This window comes from Corvus moneduloides, chromosome 3, assembly GCF_009650955.1.
Source record: "Corvus moneduloides isolate bCorMon1 chromosome 3, bCorMon1.pri, whole genome shotgun sequence".
NCBI classification, from domain to species: Eukaryota; Metazoa; Chordata; class Aves; order Passeriformes; family Corvidae; genus Corvus; species Corvus moneduloides.
This window is the reverse complement of record NC_045478.1, coordinates 46,870,515-46,885,347: the sequence shown is the minus strand read 5'-3', so window position 1 is coordinate 46,885,347 and position 14,833 is coordinate 46,870,515. Positions and strand designations below refer to the sequence as shown.

General features: G+C 44.7%; 1 protein-coding gene and 1 long non-coding RNA gene across 12 annotated transcripts in view; one reads left to right on the top strand and one right to left on the bottom strand.

Moving 5' to 3' along the window:
* Nucleotides 1–14,833, top strand: part of LOC116440535 — a 39,422-nt gene that overhangs the window by 15,419 nt on the left and 9,170 nt on the right. Inside the window, exon 2 of one of the 2 annotated variants that reach the window (XR_004238661.1) lies at nt 6,263–7,897. The exons of the other annotated variant lie outside the window; for it this stretch is intronic. This is a non-coding gene — a long non-coding RNA (uncharacterized LOC116440535). Of the gene's footprint in view, nt 1–6,262; nt 7,898–14,833 lie in introns of those variants that run through there. 2 annotated transcript variants of the gene reach the window in all.
* PRDM1 (PR/SET domain 1) overlaps nt 7,561–14,833 on the bottom strand; it is a 111,481-nt gene continuing 104,208 nt past the window's right edge. For 7 of the 10 annotated variants that reach the window (XM_032101358.1, XM_032101361.1, XM_032101357.1 and 4 more), the window contains 3 exons: nt 10,484–11,592; nt 10,054–10,182; nt 9,062–9,637 (listed from right to left, as the gene is read on the bottom strand). In XM_032101358.1, the coding sequence (XP_031957249.1) occupies nt 9,062–9,637; nt 10,054–10,182; nt 10,484–11,592 (1,814 nt within the window). Of the gene's footprint in view, nt 9,638–10,053; nt 10,183–10,483; nt 11,593–14,833 lie in introns of all 10 variants that reach the window. The other 3 variants (XM_032101356.1, XM_032101364.1, XM_032101365.1) reach the window with 1 other exon arrangement.

The window sequence follows — 14,833 nt, the reverse complement described above, 5'->3', positions numbered from 1 at the left end:
CTCTCTGTTGTGTGCTCTCACATGCAATCCCCTCGTGGGAAAATGCTGAGAGAAAATGGAAATTTAAGCTGTGCACCTAGCCACTGTGGTTTTTGGGTTTTTAATAGTGCTTCGTTTGTAAGGTCCTTGGGGCAGAGAGAGTTTGTGTTGAGTTCAGGGTAGTCATAGCCCGTAAGTGAGGATTTCTAAATATTACGGTATTGCAGATAGTCCTGTAAGCAAATTGTTCTCTCTATGAACAACAAAATACATGCAGTTACAGATCAGAGGATCTCAGAACAAGGTACAAATATTAGTCCTACACCACAGCCTGAACAAGTCTTATACCTATTCTACAAATGAGTTGGGTGCTGTATGGGAAGGTCAACTGACTTGTTCCAGACCTCACTACTAGTTAGTGGACGTATCAAAAGCAGAACACAGCCATCTTGGCTCCAGCGTCCTTGTCTTTATTGTTTAGCTCTGGCCTTGAAGTACTGAACTTTTTAGATTAAAAATAAAAAGTTTGTCCTTAAACCACATTGTTAGATAAGCTTGATCTTGGATATATTCCCCCATGTAGATACTCATCACTGCCTTAATGTTTAGACTGATTTAATAATTACACTGAAAATTAATTTTTTTTTAAATGTAGTAGGAATGGCATCAACTGGTATTCCCAGACTTAAACACCCAAAATCTGGGGTAAATGAGAACCTGTAACTGAACTCTGTGTCTGGCTCCATCCCTGGATATATTTTTGGAGTCAGACTCGCATGGGGTTGAGGCATTTTCTTGCGGCTAATGGATGCAGAGGGAGATAATGGACAAGCGACCAGTGGCAAAAAACTGAGATTTAGCATGTTCATGTCTAACAAGGCACTTAGAGTGTTTTGCAGGGGTGTGTGCTGCTTCAGGAAATGGGTTTAATGGTCAAGGAGGGCCCTTGTTTTCTAGCCTCCTCAATTCAGATGAATAGCTAAGATTTTGAAAGAAATTGGAGAGCACTGTGCCTCCTTTAAGGTTTGTCCCCTCCACTCCTCAGCCTTCCTCTCTGCTGGGTGCTCACTAGCAGGATAAGGATAATCCTGCCCTACACAGCAGAAGGGCCTGGGCCATGTTGCCCCTGCCCAGCAGATCTTGAACCACTTGCACCTGCAGCCACTGTTCCACCTCATCTCCTGGGCTGCTTTTTGAGGTCAAGCAAGACAAACGACAGTGCAGCAAACAACACAGTCACTCCTGAATATTGTATCTGGAGGGGATTACAAACTCAGGCAGATCTGAGGGAGGAAGGAAATCTGCACATAGTTCCTATGTAGGTCATAACTTCATCTTAGAAATACTCAGGTATTTTATGAACAAGTCTCCCAGTGATTTGTGGCATGTGGCTCCCAAGGAGGGCAATAGGAACTGGGGTATCCCCAGGGAGCTACGCTGAAATCCTCCTGAATGGCTCCTCTCAGTCACAGCCCATGTGGGGACAGCAGGACAGCCAGTAGGGACATTGGTGAGTAGTCTAAAAGCTGGGTGTTTATAGCAAACAGATATAAAGATGGCAATGCTCATGTGGAAATCAACTGCACAGCTGGGCACAGGAGTTACTATTGAGACCACAGGCCTTCGGAGCCAATCTAGAGCTGCTTCCCAAGGGCCATGGACATACGTGCCCTGCCCTTCCCTTGCTGCCATCTCTAATCATGGGCACAATTTTGGTCAGTGGCTTGTGGCCAGACTTGCTCAGGGCCAGCCCAGGGAAGAATGGGGATGGGCAAGTATGTCCTGCAGCTGTCCCGTTTGTAGCTGCCAGGCTGGGACCCCAGTGCTGGGACATCAGTGCAAGGGAACAGGGCTGAAGCAGGATTTTAGGACAAATGGGATGTAGGAAAAGAGCCCCAGCCCTGGAATCCTGGCTCTGCTAGCTGGGATCCTGGCTGGGGCCTCTCACTGTGGCACTGAGGTTGTGGCTCTAGAGGCAGCTTATTGCCCCACTGACTGGGTTGTGAGGGTTTTGGCAGATTGGGATGCTCTGCTGAGAAAAAGCCCTCTGGTTGTCACCTCTCTCACTTCTCTGTGCTTAAAGCGTATTTTCTCAGTTTGCAGGGTCAGGGGGCTGGGTGCACTGTGAAGCAATTTGGATTCTGCATTGATAAGGCGAGTGCAAACTGTCCCCACAGCTCTCAAGAGCAGAATCAAACTGAAACTCACCACTCAGAGTAGAAAGCACATAACACCCACAGCTACAGACATGCACAAATTGCTGCAATATAGATTAGAAAAGGAGCCCTGTTCTGCACCCTCTGGTCTCATTAAAAACACGCACACACATCAAATCTTCACTGAATGACTACAAGCACCAGCGCGTGTTCCCTCCTAAACACCCAACTTGTAACGGCTTATTAAAAAGGCAAATTTTCACTTTTCATGTATTCTTGCCCCCCTTAGCACCTGGTTGCAGTTTCTACAACATTTTTAACTTCTGTTTTTTTCATGACTGGTTGTGAGTAAAGTGAGACCTCTCTGGGATACCACCCAGCCTGGTAACTGGGTCCCCGCCTAGGGACGTGGCTCCAGCGTAGCCGGAAGAAACCAAACTCCCCTCTCTTAGTAAAGAATTTGTGCATAGGGTTTTGAGGCTGACAAGAAGAGCAAATCTGGTCTGTAAAGATGTACAGAACCTGTCCCTTAAAAACAAAAGGTCATCTGAATACACAAGGTAGACTAAGAAGGTGAAGGTGGGGGAAGAAAAACGTTTCCTGGAGTTCACAGAAGGACAGCTCTCACACAGAAAATTTTGCCATAGGAAAGCTGTAGGGAGACTGGGAACTATAATATCCAAGAAATCACATACAGAATGCTGCCTGCCACACTCCTCTTCCTGCCCAAAAGCTGGCCACTGCTTTGCTCATTTAAGTTAGGATTTAGTGTGTAAAATTCAGCTGGTAAAGGCAGGAGCGTTGGGTCTCCTTAACCCTAAGACTGGTACCACATTCTAACAGCTGAGTCCTCAGCACGGGCGAACTGGGAAAGAGGTTTTCAGCCTCTCATTTTGCTGTGCGTGGTTTCAATATTGCAGGAATCGCTTCTCTTCCCAGCGCAGTGTGGCCACTTTGGGGCAGGAATGCTGTAAGGAATCTCACTTGGTCCTTGGATAAGGAAATGATCAAGGACTTGCTTATTCACAATTAATGGAGAAAAAGAGCTGAAAGCCTTTATTAATCATTGCACAATAAGGAAGTCATACTGGTTTTGCTCCCTTCAATAGGGCTATTTTGTCACACCTACCTAAGTGGTTTGGCATCCCAACCATCTTTCCACGTGCAGCTGGGGAGGAGGAAGGAAGGCCCACTGCACCCAAATGTCACCAAGGTGCCTGGCTGACAGCTCACGGGGAGGAGGGAGCTCTGAGTGTCCATCTCCCTTTCCTGGAGGGCCAGGCATCTCTTTTTAGAGATCTCTGCCCAGTGCACACACTGGTGCTGCCTGTCTCCGTGCTTTGGGAACAGGTTTCTGCCCCAAGCCCTGGTGTCAAAAAGGAGCAGAAACTCATGCATGCCCTGTGCCAGAGTTCCCCCCTGCCAGGGAGGATCAGCTCTTAGGGGTGTGTGCCACCCACCCAGTCACTGCAGATCCTTGCCCCACTACTGGGCTTCTGCTCCCTTGTTTACCTATCGTGGCAGGCAGTCTGTGTAACCCCCAGCTTCAGAAAGCAATTTGTGGCTGGATGTGGTGGCTGGCAGGTGCCTCTGAAGTGCCAGGAGACAGATGTTCAGGCTCTGGGCTTTGGCTGGCACAGGGAGCTGTATTGCTGTGCTCTAGAAAAGGGTGCCGGGGGTGATGTCTCAGGGGCCTTTCCTAGGTGAGCTTGTGCAGGCTGAAGTTTGTAGAGCTGAACAGACTGAGCCAGCAGAGCCTGTGCTGCCTGGAGGTGGAAAGCACCATTTCATCTTTCCTGGGCTGGGTTTTCCTGTGCAGAGCACCATTCAACCAGTGCCAAGGTGCAAGCTCTCATGGTGGAATTAAGGATACTTTGACTTTGAAGCAGAAGGCAATGTCTGCTTGCACACACCTCGCAGCAGACACCTGACCTCTCTATCATGGGACAAGAATACAACTTTGCATCAGAAGGCAGCACTCAGGCAGCAGCAGGGACTTGGTGAGGCTTAGTGGTCCCTCTCCCATTTGGCTGCCACAGTGGATTGCTGGGAAATGTTCCCCAATCTCTTAAAAATGAGTGAAAGCAGAGTCATGCAGCATGTTGGAAACTCTATCATTGATGGCAGTTGGTACAAAGGTGGCCTCAACTGGGATGCAAATGTGCTCCTTGCCAGCTCTTCCATGTGCTTCCCATGAGAATGGGAAGGACAGCAGCCATGCTGGTTGCAGGATGGATCTGTTTCATCATCTCATGAAAAATTAAACACTTACGGTTTTGGGAAGTGCCATATCTTTGACAAAAAGTCTTGTTTTTCTGCTGTTCAGGCAAGACTGTGCTGAAGTTGCCAAAATGTCAACCTGTGCCCCCCACATCCCAGGCCAGGCAGCTGCCTTTTCCCTGCCAGCCTACCCCAACCCTGGGCAGAGGAGGGAAACCTCCCCCTCAGTGCCAGGGCGGCTGCTTTGATGCTGTCAGTGAGTTTTTCTTTAGCCACCATGACAGCCTGTGTTTTGCAGATACCTGCCCCATGATGGGCACATTCCTCAGCTGCACTGCATCCACTCAGCTCCAGCTCATGCAGTAATTAGCCAAGTGTTTCCTGGCTGCCTTTAATTACAGCCACAACTATTTCCCTCACTCTAATGTAACACCTCTGAATGACAGCAAAGGTTTTGGGCCGCATCCCACGCGGTCCCAGCACGTGTTGAGACGCAGCCGTGCACTGGTAGACACTGATTTGAACCCAAAGGGCTCATACCCCCTCAATGAGTCACGTTTTTCATTTTCGACCTCAAGGCCATAATTGGCCACACTGGGAATTAGCGGTGTCTCCCCAGTACCCAGCTGAGAGGCACTGGGCTTTATAAACCAGCCAGAATGGCAGGATCCTCCCTAAATCTGTGCTTGAGTCTATCTCAGCTGTAATTCACCCTGTCCTGTGGCAAAGCAGCTCAGCTGGCAAGGCCACATTGCCCAACACGTTTGGCCCCTGAACATTTTCACACTGACGGCAGCAAGACGGGCATGAGGCCTGCCCGCCCACAGGCAGCCAGCGGCTCTGTGCTGGGGCACACGCTGTCACAGGGCTGCGTTTTGTGGCAGCTCCCAAATCGATTAGCTTTTCCCCCCTGCCCCTAGTTAACGCTGTTGTGGTTATCCGACCTGGTGGTGGTGGTGTTGCCATGGCTGAATCCCGCTGTGCTGCTGCTCGGAGCACATGCCATCAGCGGCTCCATCCGGCTTGGGGGCCGCCAGAAACCAAGGCAGCAGCTGCCGGGCTCGGCCTCGCGAGGCTGTGATCTATAACGTGCATTGTCTTTTTATGTAATGTGTTTTATTAAACATCTTCTAAAGCTTACAAGTGTCCCCAGGACATAACTCTCCAGCACAACGTAACGCTCTGCCAAGTAATGAAGTATGATTTATGGCGGTAATGGTTATCCTATGTTTTTTACAAAAAATTATTACAGCAATAGCTCTGTCGAATATGGGAATATAACATGCTGCATTTGGCACGTTTATGACAACAGTGCTCTGGTTTTCTTAACTCCACAGTTCGGTGTTGGCAGTATTTCAAATTCTTGAGACAGATGTTTAAATGAATTTTTTTAAGAGGACAGTGAAATACTTTTAAAACATCATACGGCGCTGAGTGTCTCAATATGCGCAGGAACGTTATTTCTTTAACATTCAGGTAGGGCAGGGCAGCACATGGCCTCTCTGGTTTAGATCTCACGGTAAATGATGGAAGTAGCAAATGTTGAATTAGCTTTCTGGGGCATCCTGGCCTGCTGTTACTCTTGGGCTGAGGTGGGGAGGGAGGGGTGGACACTTGACCTTCCCCTGGATTTAGTGCAGTGTTCACATCTCCTTTGTGAGCACTTAACAACAGATCCACGTTTGTTTTGAATGCAGTTCCCACCATGCTGAGACAGGACTAAGTGGTCTCACACTGACATTTTGAGTGTGTCATTGTGGTCCTGGTGGTTATGGTTTCAGGCCAGAAATGACAATCATTTGGAAAAATGTAAATGAGAACCCTGGTCACATATCTCTGAGACAGATAGCATTCAAGTATTTCCATTGAAACACAGAAAATTCTTGGCTTTTTTTTTTTTTTAAAAGGTACTGGCTGAAACTGAGGAAACCTCTGTACAAAATGAAGCCAGGGTATTCAGCTCTGGCATTGCTGTTTGCAGCTTTCAATGAGGGAAAATCAGAACCCACAAAGGCAGGAGTCAGCATTGCTGAAGACACCAGTGCCCTCAGTGAAGCAGCATTGGGGCCACAACCAGGCCGCGCACCCAGTTGGTGCAGAGAGATTGAAGACAAGGGAAGCATCAGTAAAGCAATGAACACTTATATTTAATTTACATTTGACAATTTGCACATAAATAATGATGTAAACCAATACGTAAACATATGATAGTTTGTTGTTCTAGCAAAGTAAAAAGCCTGTTAACTTTGGTCAGAGTCTTTCTTAAGAGAGACAAAAAAACCCCCAAAAACACTGTTGATTGTTGCTACATTCACATGTAAAACGTCTAAGGGAAGGGGGAAACAGTAAAGAGAAGTAACAATTCTTAAAGCTGATGCATATAAATTCTTGTAAATTTTGTATCAAATACAAGAAAGCACTACAGGCAATAATAGGAAAAGTGTGTGTCCAGTGACAGAGTAGTGATACTTTGGTTTATCCTACAATTAAGTACTATATTTATGAACTATTGCTACATTTAAAAGATGTCAGCCTCACAATTTGCAGGAGTGGAAATGTTATGAACTGGAGCCCTTCAAAAGCTGTGTTGGGAGACCTGTATTTCAGGATTGTTTGTTTTTTTTACAGAAGGCATTAAAATGAAGTTTGCTGAAAAAAAAAGACCACCGAATCCTGAATTGTTGAGGTGGACTTTAAAAATTTTTTTAAGAACATAACCAGACAAAAAGGGATACATGGAGGGAGGTGTGTAATAATGCTACTTATATTCATGTGAGTTGACTGTGCAACTCGTTAGTGGCAGGGCACAATGAGACAAGGGCCTTGTCCCCCCTTGACTTCCATCCTGCCCTTACTGTGATTTGTGACCACATCACGCACGGGTCATATTTGGCTTCTTTTCAAGTTCTTTCAGTTACATTTTCTGGCTGTCTGTTGACTGACCACCAGCCTCCTTCCCTCCCAGCGCAGACTGCCAGGAGAGCAGGGGACTGAAGGAGCCCTGGCCTGAAAACAGGGTCATTCCCACCAAATTCACTGAGATGTCACACGTGGATGCATGATGATGTCACTCACGTGTTTGCAAGTCCCGGCTTCACCTTCAGCTGTGCGTGTGTATTTGCAAGTGATAAATGCCTCGGTACAACCTTCTGGTTTTGAGGTCACTGGTTATTTGCAAAACTGGGATAACATTTGATTTTCACACTTAGATGAAAAATAGGTTTTATTACATGGTTTGGCTCACAACTTAAGTGGTATAAATATATATACATATACATATATCGTATAGTGGTATAAATATATCTATAAATATACATGTATTCTTTGCTACACCTCAAACATCACCATATCATCTTTGGGCTTAGCAAAACAAAAAGATAAAAGGACGTGCATTCTATCTTTCCCTGTGCACATTTTGGTTTCTTCTCTAAAGTAGCAAAGCATTTAGGTAAAACAGCATTGTCTGCACCACTGGACACAAGCACTGAGGTAATTGTTGTTCAACAACTTTGCAATGCCCTTTTCTTCTTTAATTAAATTAACCACAAAATGTACAAACACAAATACTGAGAAAAATCTGAGTCGTACAGGAAGGAAGAAAAAAAATTTATGTGCCAGGAAAGGACTTTGCTCCCCACTTCTACCCAGGCAAAGTGGGAGAGAAAAATACAAGTAAAACTGAACCCCTTCTTTCTCAGGGAATCTGACCATCTTTTTTTTTTATCCCTGGAAGGCTCTGGCCAAAAAACCCAAAATAAAACAAAAATCAGAAGAAAGAAATCTGCCCAAACCCCCTTTTAGGCAGAATATTAATAATATTTGTGTCTTTGCTTTTAAACTGCTTTTGGAAACAAAAGAATGTGAGATTCTATTTTGGAAAAGCCACTTTAAACTCATGTGTTCCTTTGGTCTTAAAGTTACATGACAATATGTGGGGCTAGAGCTGTTTTCTAAAAACCTGTGGTATTGTCCATGGCAGGTCAGTGTTTGCTGTGCCACATCTGTTCCAGGGAGAGCTGCAGGTAGAAAAATCTTTCTCCTCTCCTCTGAGAGGCAGGAGAAGTTCTTTCTTCCCTGCTTGCTGCTACTCTGGGTTGTTGGTTTGGTTTTTTTTTTTGCTTTTCAATTCCCAGTGGGGTGATTTGCTCATGAAAGTACACAGAATTTTTTTTTCAAACCAACAGATCTAGGATTCTGTATGTCACATGTCCAACTTTGGCAATATGAAAAACCACATTTGTTTAAAAGACATTGGTACATAAAATACATTTACTGAAACCCTAATCCTGGGTTCTTAAAACAGATGTGCAGAAAAAAAATATCTACAAGGAATGGCCATAAAACAAAAAATAAAAACATTTAAAGTAAAAATTACAATGAATTTTTCCAGTCATTGTAAACATTTTCCTAATTATTGCTTTTAGAATGATTAATTGCATAATAAATTATGAAGTACTATCATTGAAAAAATAATTATGGATAGATGATTGTCTCTTAGTAACTGGCGAGGCAATGCACAGTCCTTTGCCCCTTTTTATGCCCTGAGAAAACAGTAACTTTGGAGTTCCTTCTTTCAGCTGGAGAGCGTAGGGAAACTACTGTAAGCCAAGATTGCTTTGCAGCATTGAAACTATGTACAAGCAACTGCTACAGGCACCCTGACTTGCCAAGTCATAAATAAAAAAAAATCACTTTGCCAAAAAGTCTTAAGGGTCCATCGGTTCAATTGTTTCTTGCTTGACCTTTACAGGTAACAGAGGTAGTGGGTGACTGTGAGGCAACTTCATAACTGACATATCTGACGACTCGTAAAGGTTGCATCCTGAGGAGATAAGCCCATTTCCCAGGTTCCTCTGTAGAGAGACTTTCAGATTAGCTCCTTCCATTTCCCTCCTGAGCATGGTCAGTATATCCTTCTCCACGATCGACGTTAAGTCGATATTGTCCTCCACTTCTTCCAACTTGTCAGCATTGTCACTGATATCGAACTTCTCGATCTCCTCATTGATTCGGTTCAGGTCCTCCATGGAGAGGCCAGAGGCAGGGGCAACGGGGCAGTTGCCCTTCAGGTGGACCTGGAGGCTGCAGAGGTGAATGTAGCTCTTGTGGCAGTGGATGCATTTATGGGGGCGTTCCCGGGTGTGGAGACGCTTGTGCAGCTTCAGGTGCACAAACTGGGTGAATTTGGCCGGGCAGAGCTTGCACTGGTAAGGCTTCTCTCCAGAGTGGAGCCGCAGGTGGGTTTTGAGATTGCTGGTGCTGCTGAACCGCTTGTGACAAACCTAATGTGGGGGGTGGCAGAGAAACAGCGAGTGAGTGGGAGGCGATTTTATGGTTTAAATCACAGACACCTAGGAGGAGACGGCAGGACGAAGCAGCAGCTTTCTATATCTTCACACTTTCTCACAAAGGGAAAAAAATCCCCACCTTTTTTTATTTAAATATTGCTGAATGTCATTTTGAGTGTGGCTGATGGCAAAACTGTATCAGGCAGATGTTGCTCTAGCAGGCTGCAGGCAATCGTGCTGTCTCACAGATGCTGCTGCACAAGGGCTGGGCCCAGCTGCGGTGTGGATTCTGGCCCTGAGCAGCCAAGGGTTTGTCCCTCAGCCCTCCCTGCACACTGTATGGGGTGTGCAAAGCCCTGCCATCCCTTTGGCCTCAGAAGGAATCATCTCTCTCTCTGTGCATTACATACCTGACACTCGTGGGGTTTTTCTCCCGTGTGTACCAGATAGTGCTTCTGGAGGTGAGCCAGCTGTGTGAAGCCCTTATTGCAAGTCTGGCATTTAAATGGTCTCTCTCCGCTGTGTACTCGGAGGTGCACCTAGGGAGAGACAAAGCAATTAACAATTTGCAGTTTCCAGTACTACAACAAAAGTGCTTTCAGATGTTTCCTAAAGTCAGCGGAAGAGTCCTATTGCCAAAATACAATGTTATCTAGTTAATTAGGTGGCGTCAGTATTAAAACACACAACCACGCTTTCTTGCTGGGGGATGCTGTACTAAGCCCAGACGAATAAACAGCCTAACAAGCAAGGGAGGCCTGACCCTGCTTTTCCTCGAAAATCTACAGGGAGAAACCTGAGCCTTCAAAGAAGGCTCCTGTCTTATTCTCCACTGCCTACCTTCAGATTGGAGAGCTGGCCAAAGGTCTTGGAGCAAACATTGCATTCGTACTTGATCTTCCCATTCTGCTTTTTCAGTGGGTATGGGAGGGTTTTGTAACCGGTCACATTCCTCTTACTTTTAATGAGATTCATGGCTTCTTCACCGCCGGTAGCAGCCAACACCACTGAGGTAGGTTTAGGTTGCATTATGTGTTCCGAACTGGCTGCTGTACCAGCGGTGGGGGACCCACTGGTAGGGCTGCATGGCTTGTCCTTCATGCTGGCAGCAGCGCCCGTGATAGAGAAGGCACTGTTGGGTGCTGGTATGAGGAAGTCTCTTGGATGATCAGGCTGCAGCAGTCGACGGCCTCCTTCACTGGGCAGTGAGCTGGGGAGCGTGGTAGGGTTCAGCATGTGGTGGGAAAGGCTACCTCCACTGAGCAGGTTGCCATAAAGAGGATACATCCTTGGGAAGAGATTGAAATTGTTGATGCCATTGATATTGTTCAAAGCGCTCAGGTTATTACAGCTCATATTGAATGGAGGTAACAGGAATTTGGGGTAATGGGGATTGTAGGACGGTAGAAAGGCAGGTGAGAGGTGGCCAGGGGGTGCATATCCAGGATAAGACCCCAATCCTTCTGAGCCATATGATCCATTCAAGTAAGGGTATGGCTCTCTGTGCTCTTGGGAAGTAGGTGCCAGAGGCGAAACCGTGACCCCTGGACTACTGTGGGGGCTTGAACTTTTTAAACTTTGGTCTGGGCTGCTCCTCCCGGAAGGACTCGGTGTAGTAGATGCCTGGATGGGCGAGTGAGTAATGTAGCTGGGTCTGTCCATGCCATATGCTAAGGAAGCTTTCAGATAGTCTTCTGGAATGTGAGGTCGGATTGGGTAGACAACTCGAGGGAAGAAACACCTCTCCGGGCTATAGTTCTTATGTAAATCATCCAAGTCTTTTTCTGGAGTAACTGGTGAAATGTTGGTCTGAAAGAAGTCTTTTCCTTTTGGAGGATTGGATTCCATTTTCAGGATTTCTTTCACACTGTGCTCCTTCTTTGGGATGCTTTTCTGATAAAGCTCATCTTTATCAGTGCTGTGCTGCTTTGGATTAACGTGGGTTTGTGCTGAAATACAAAGACAAAGTAATGATTATTTAGATATGTCACTGGTATTATCTCTTTTCAAAACAAAATCTAACTCCTACAAGTTTAGTGGGAAGGAAGGTCATCTCTCAGAGATGAGCAATCATTCAACTTGCCAGAAAACTAATTTTTGTGTGAAGAAATGCCTGCTGGTATTAAGTGTTAATATAAAGCACTGTTAATTTAGGGGATACAGGCCAGTACATAGAGATCTGATGATGATGCATTTGCAGAGTGCCAGTCTCCACTCTGCAAACTGATTTCACCTTTCTTTCCCCTTAAATTTGCCTGGCTTTGCTGTTGAATGTCTCTTTAAGCAGTATTTCTAATAAATGTGGTAACGAGCATTTGTTCACAATACAGGTTTAACTGAAGGACTTCACAGAACACAAGCTCCCAGAAATGTTCCTCAGTAAAATAACAAGGCATGACAAATCGGGTTTTGCCAAACCGCAGCAGTCACTTCACCAGCCAGTTCAATTACTTACAGTACCAAAAAAACCATGGCTGGCTAGGATGAAAGCCTTCTTCAAAGAGAAGGTATTCTCCATCAGTAAACAGATCATTACTCATTAAATATACTGCTTAGGAACATCTACAACAAAGCAGACTATTTACTGCAGATTTCTGTGGCATTCAGTCTATGCAAAACTCCTCTGCTTACAGCTGTACTTTATAAAAAAGTGCTGAAGCAAAGTAAAAGAAAGCAAGACTGGTTGGCTCCAGCTTAAGTTGAAATGTGCTTAAAAAAAAAAAAAGGAAAAAGAAATATGTATTTAGAAGGAAATAGAAGCTAGCATGCATTCATCTCAGTTCAGCACATATTCTATTTATTTGTATTCAAAGACCTTGCTATCTGGACATAATACAATCTTAACAGCACACTGAAAGACAAATTCAGTAGAAAAACAAATCTGCCTTTATCTTTGTTACATAATCTTGATTACTTGTAAGATATTTTGTTATAGGGGGAAAAACTACAAGAAGGTTTCATAATCTTAGTTAGTGCCAGGCTTTCCCTCAGGAGGTGCAAGCCAACACCAGTAGGTACGTGACTCTAAACCATTGCAGTCCTTTAGAAACGTTTCTGCTTCCATGACTGACTGTTCTTACTTCACTATCTGAGGTGAGAAACAGTTATTTCTGATTTTTGGAGGATCATCTGAACCCAGTGAGGAACGTAAGAACAGGCAATGACCACGCAGCTTTCAACACGGATTCTTTGCTTCACTATGCACTACCCTGATGGAATCTATCATTTGGCAACATTACCCTATAAGGCAAAGAAACAGCCATTTATTAAACGTATCCAAGAAAACAGCTGTTTTCAAAGCATGCGCCTACTTACACCAACCCACTTTACAGTAGCATCCTTTTTGAAATGGCATTAGACTAGTAGCAAGCAAATTTAGTTTGAGATTTGTTGGTAATTTGTGTGTTTTCACGCTGCAATGAAATGCAGCTGAACACAGTTAAATTCAATTAAAATATTTATGATAAAACTTGAGTGTTGTACAGCAAGCATGTACACAGATAAGTGCACAGAGAGCTTCCCAATTAGTTCTCTCAGTATCTAAAATTTAATCCAGAGCTGTATCAAAAATAAAGTAATAACATATTGTGTTGTCTGGCTTTAAAAAACATCTACTTTCTTTGGTCATTTTGTCTGTAATCCTGGACTGGTAACTCATTTTTTAAATGTCAACCAGATTTTTGGGCATAGCATAGAGGTCCTCCTAGGTCCAAGAAGCTCCACAATGGCACTGTGGATAATATTATCTGTATCTTCTTATCAGCTGCCTTTCATCACAGCAGTGTCTCAGAGCAAACATTCCTGGTGACACTATCAGCATTGGGAAGTATCAAGACCAGGCAGTATTGAAAACTGGACAGGGGGGTGAGAAGGAGGACTTGTGAAGCCTTGCAGCAGGAAAAATAAATAAATACCACCTTATCAGGCCCATATCAGTTTCTCAGTGGGGTCTGTCAAGCAGGAAGTTCAAATTGACACTTTTCTCTTTTAAAGAAAAAAAACCCAGGAGGAGGGGAAGAGGAAGGAGAAATGCTGGTGGTGCTGGAAAAGTGATAGAGAAACTGGGGCCACTTCAGCTGGAGAAACAACTCCGACTGTCACAAGGTTAAACACGAGGGTGGGGATGTACGTGCCTTATGTGCAGGAGCAAGCCCAGGAGTGACAGAAAGGAAGCCCACGCAGAGATCGTAACTTTCTTTGTGCAACAATCCCATGCTTTCTCTTGACTGACTAAAGATAATTGCTCTTTTCTTCCCTTCTGAATTTTCCCAGTAAAGCTGTCCCTCCTACTAATTTCCATGCATAGACAGAAGTTGTGGTATTTAAAATTTATTTTTCAAGTCTAACTGTGACAGGTCTCTTTAGTTTGCAAGCTATCTGTGGTCCATAAATCCCCTCTTGGCTTTTCCCCTATTACCTGAGCACAAGGGACACTTGGGAACACCAGAGAGATCAAAACATAAACAAGTGTGTCAGCACTGTGTAAAATAAGAGAAGGTAATGTCGGAGGCCAAGGAGAGGTTCTTAAGTTTTATACTGAAGGTGGATTTAAACCAGGGCTGAAACTGATTGAGAGGTTTACAGCCTTTCTTGTTGCTCTTAAAGGAGCCATACTTCAAAGTTAAAGAGATATATTTCTTATAAATGGATGTTTTTTCTGAACTTGTGATCCTAGATCTAAGTTTTTACCAATCAGAATGTCTCCCTCTCACTCTTGAAATGCATTTCTCCCCCTGCCCCCATACACACACACACACACACATATACATACTAAATATAGGCACATACTATTCCAAGATCTGTCTAGTTTCTGTGGTCAGAGAGACACACAGAAAAGAGATTCATGACAAAACAAGAACAGTGCAGCTGCATTTTTAAGTTACTGATCTAAGAAGGGTGGGGGGGAAGAAAGAAAAAAACCCCAGACGTGCCTCTTGAGGAGTCTGATCCACTTCTGAGGTCAACAGATTATTTGCTCAGATTTTTTTTTATCTGCAAACAGATATTTGCTGAGATTAGTGCGTGCATGCAAGAGGAAAAGGGACGAAACTCCTGTTACTTTTAAGTATTAATAAAACTTGAGTGAAGGGGCTGCCTGAAGTCACTCCAATGTGGGTGTTCCAGCTACAGACTGCTGCAGAGCTATAGCCTTTGCTCTTGGTTCTTGTGCTCTGAGCAGTAGCCTGACAA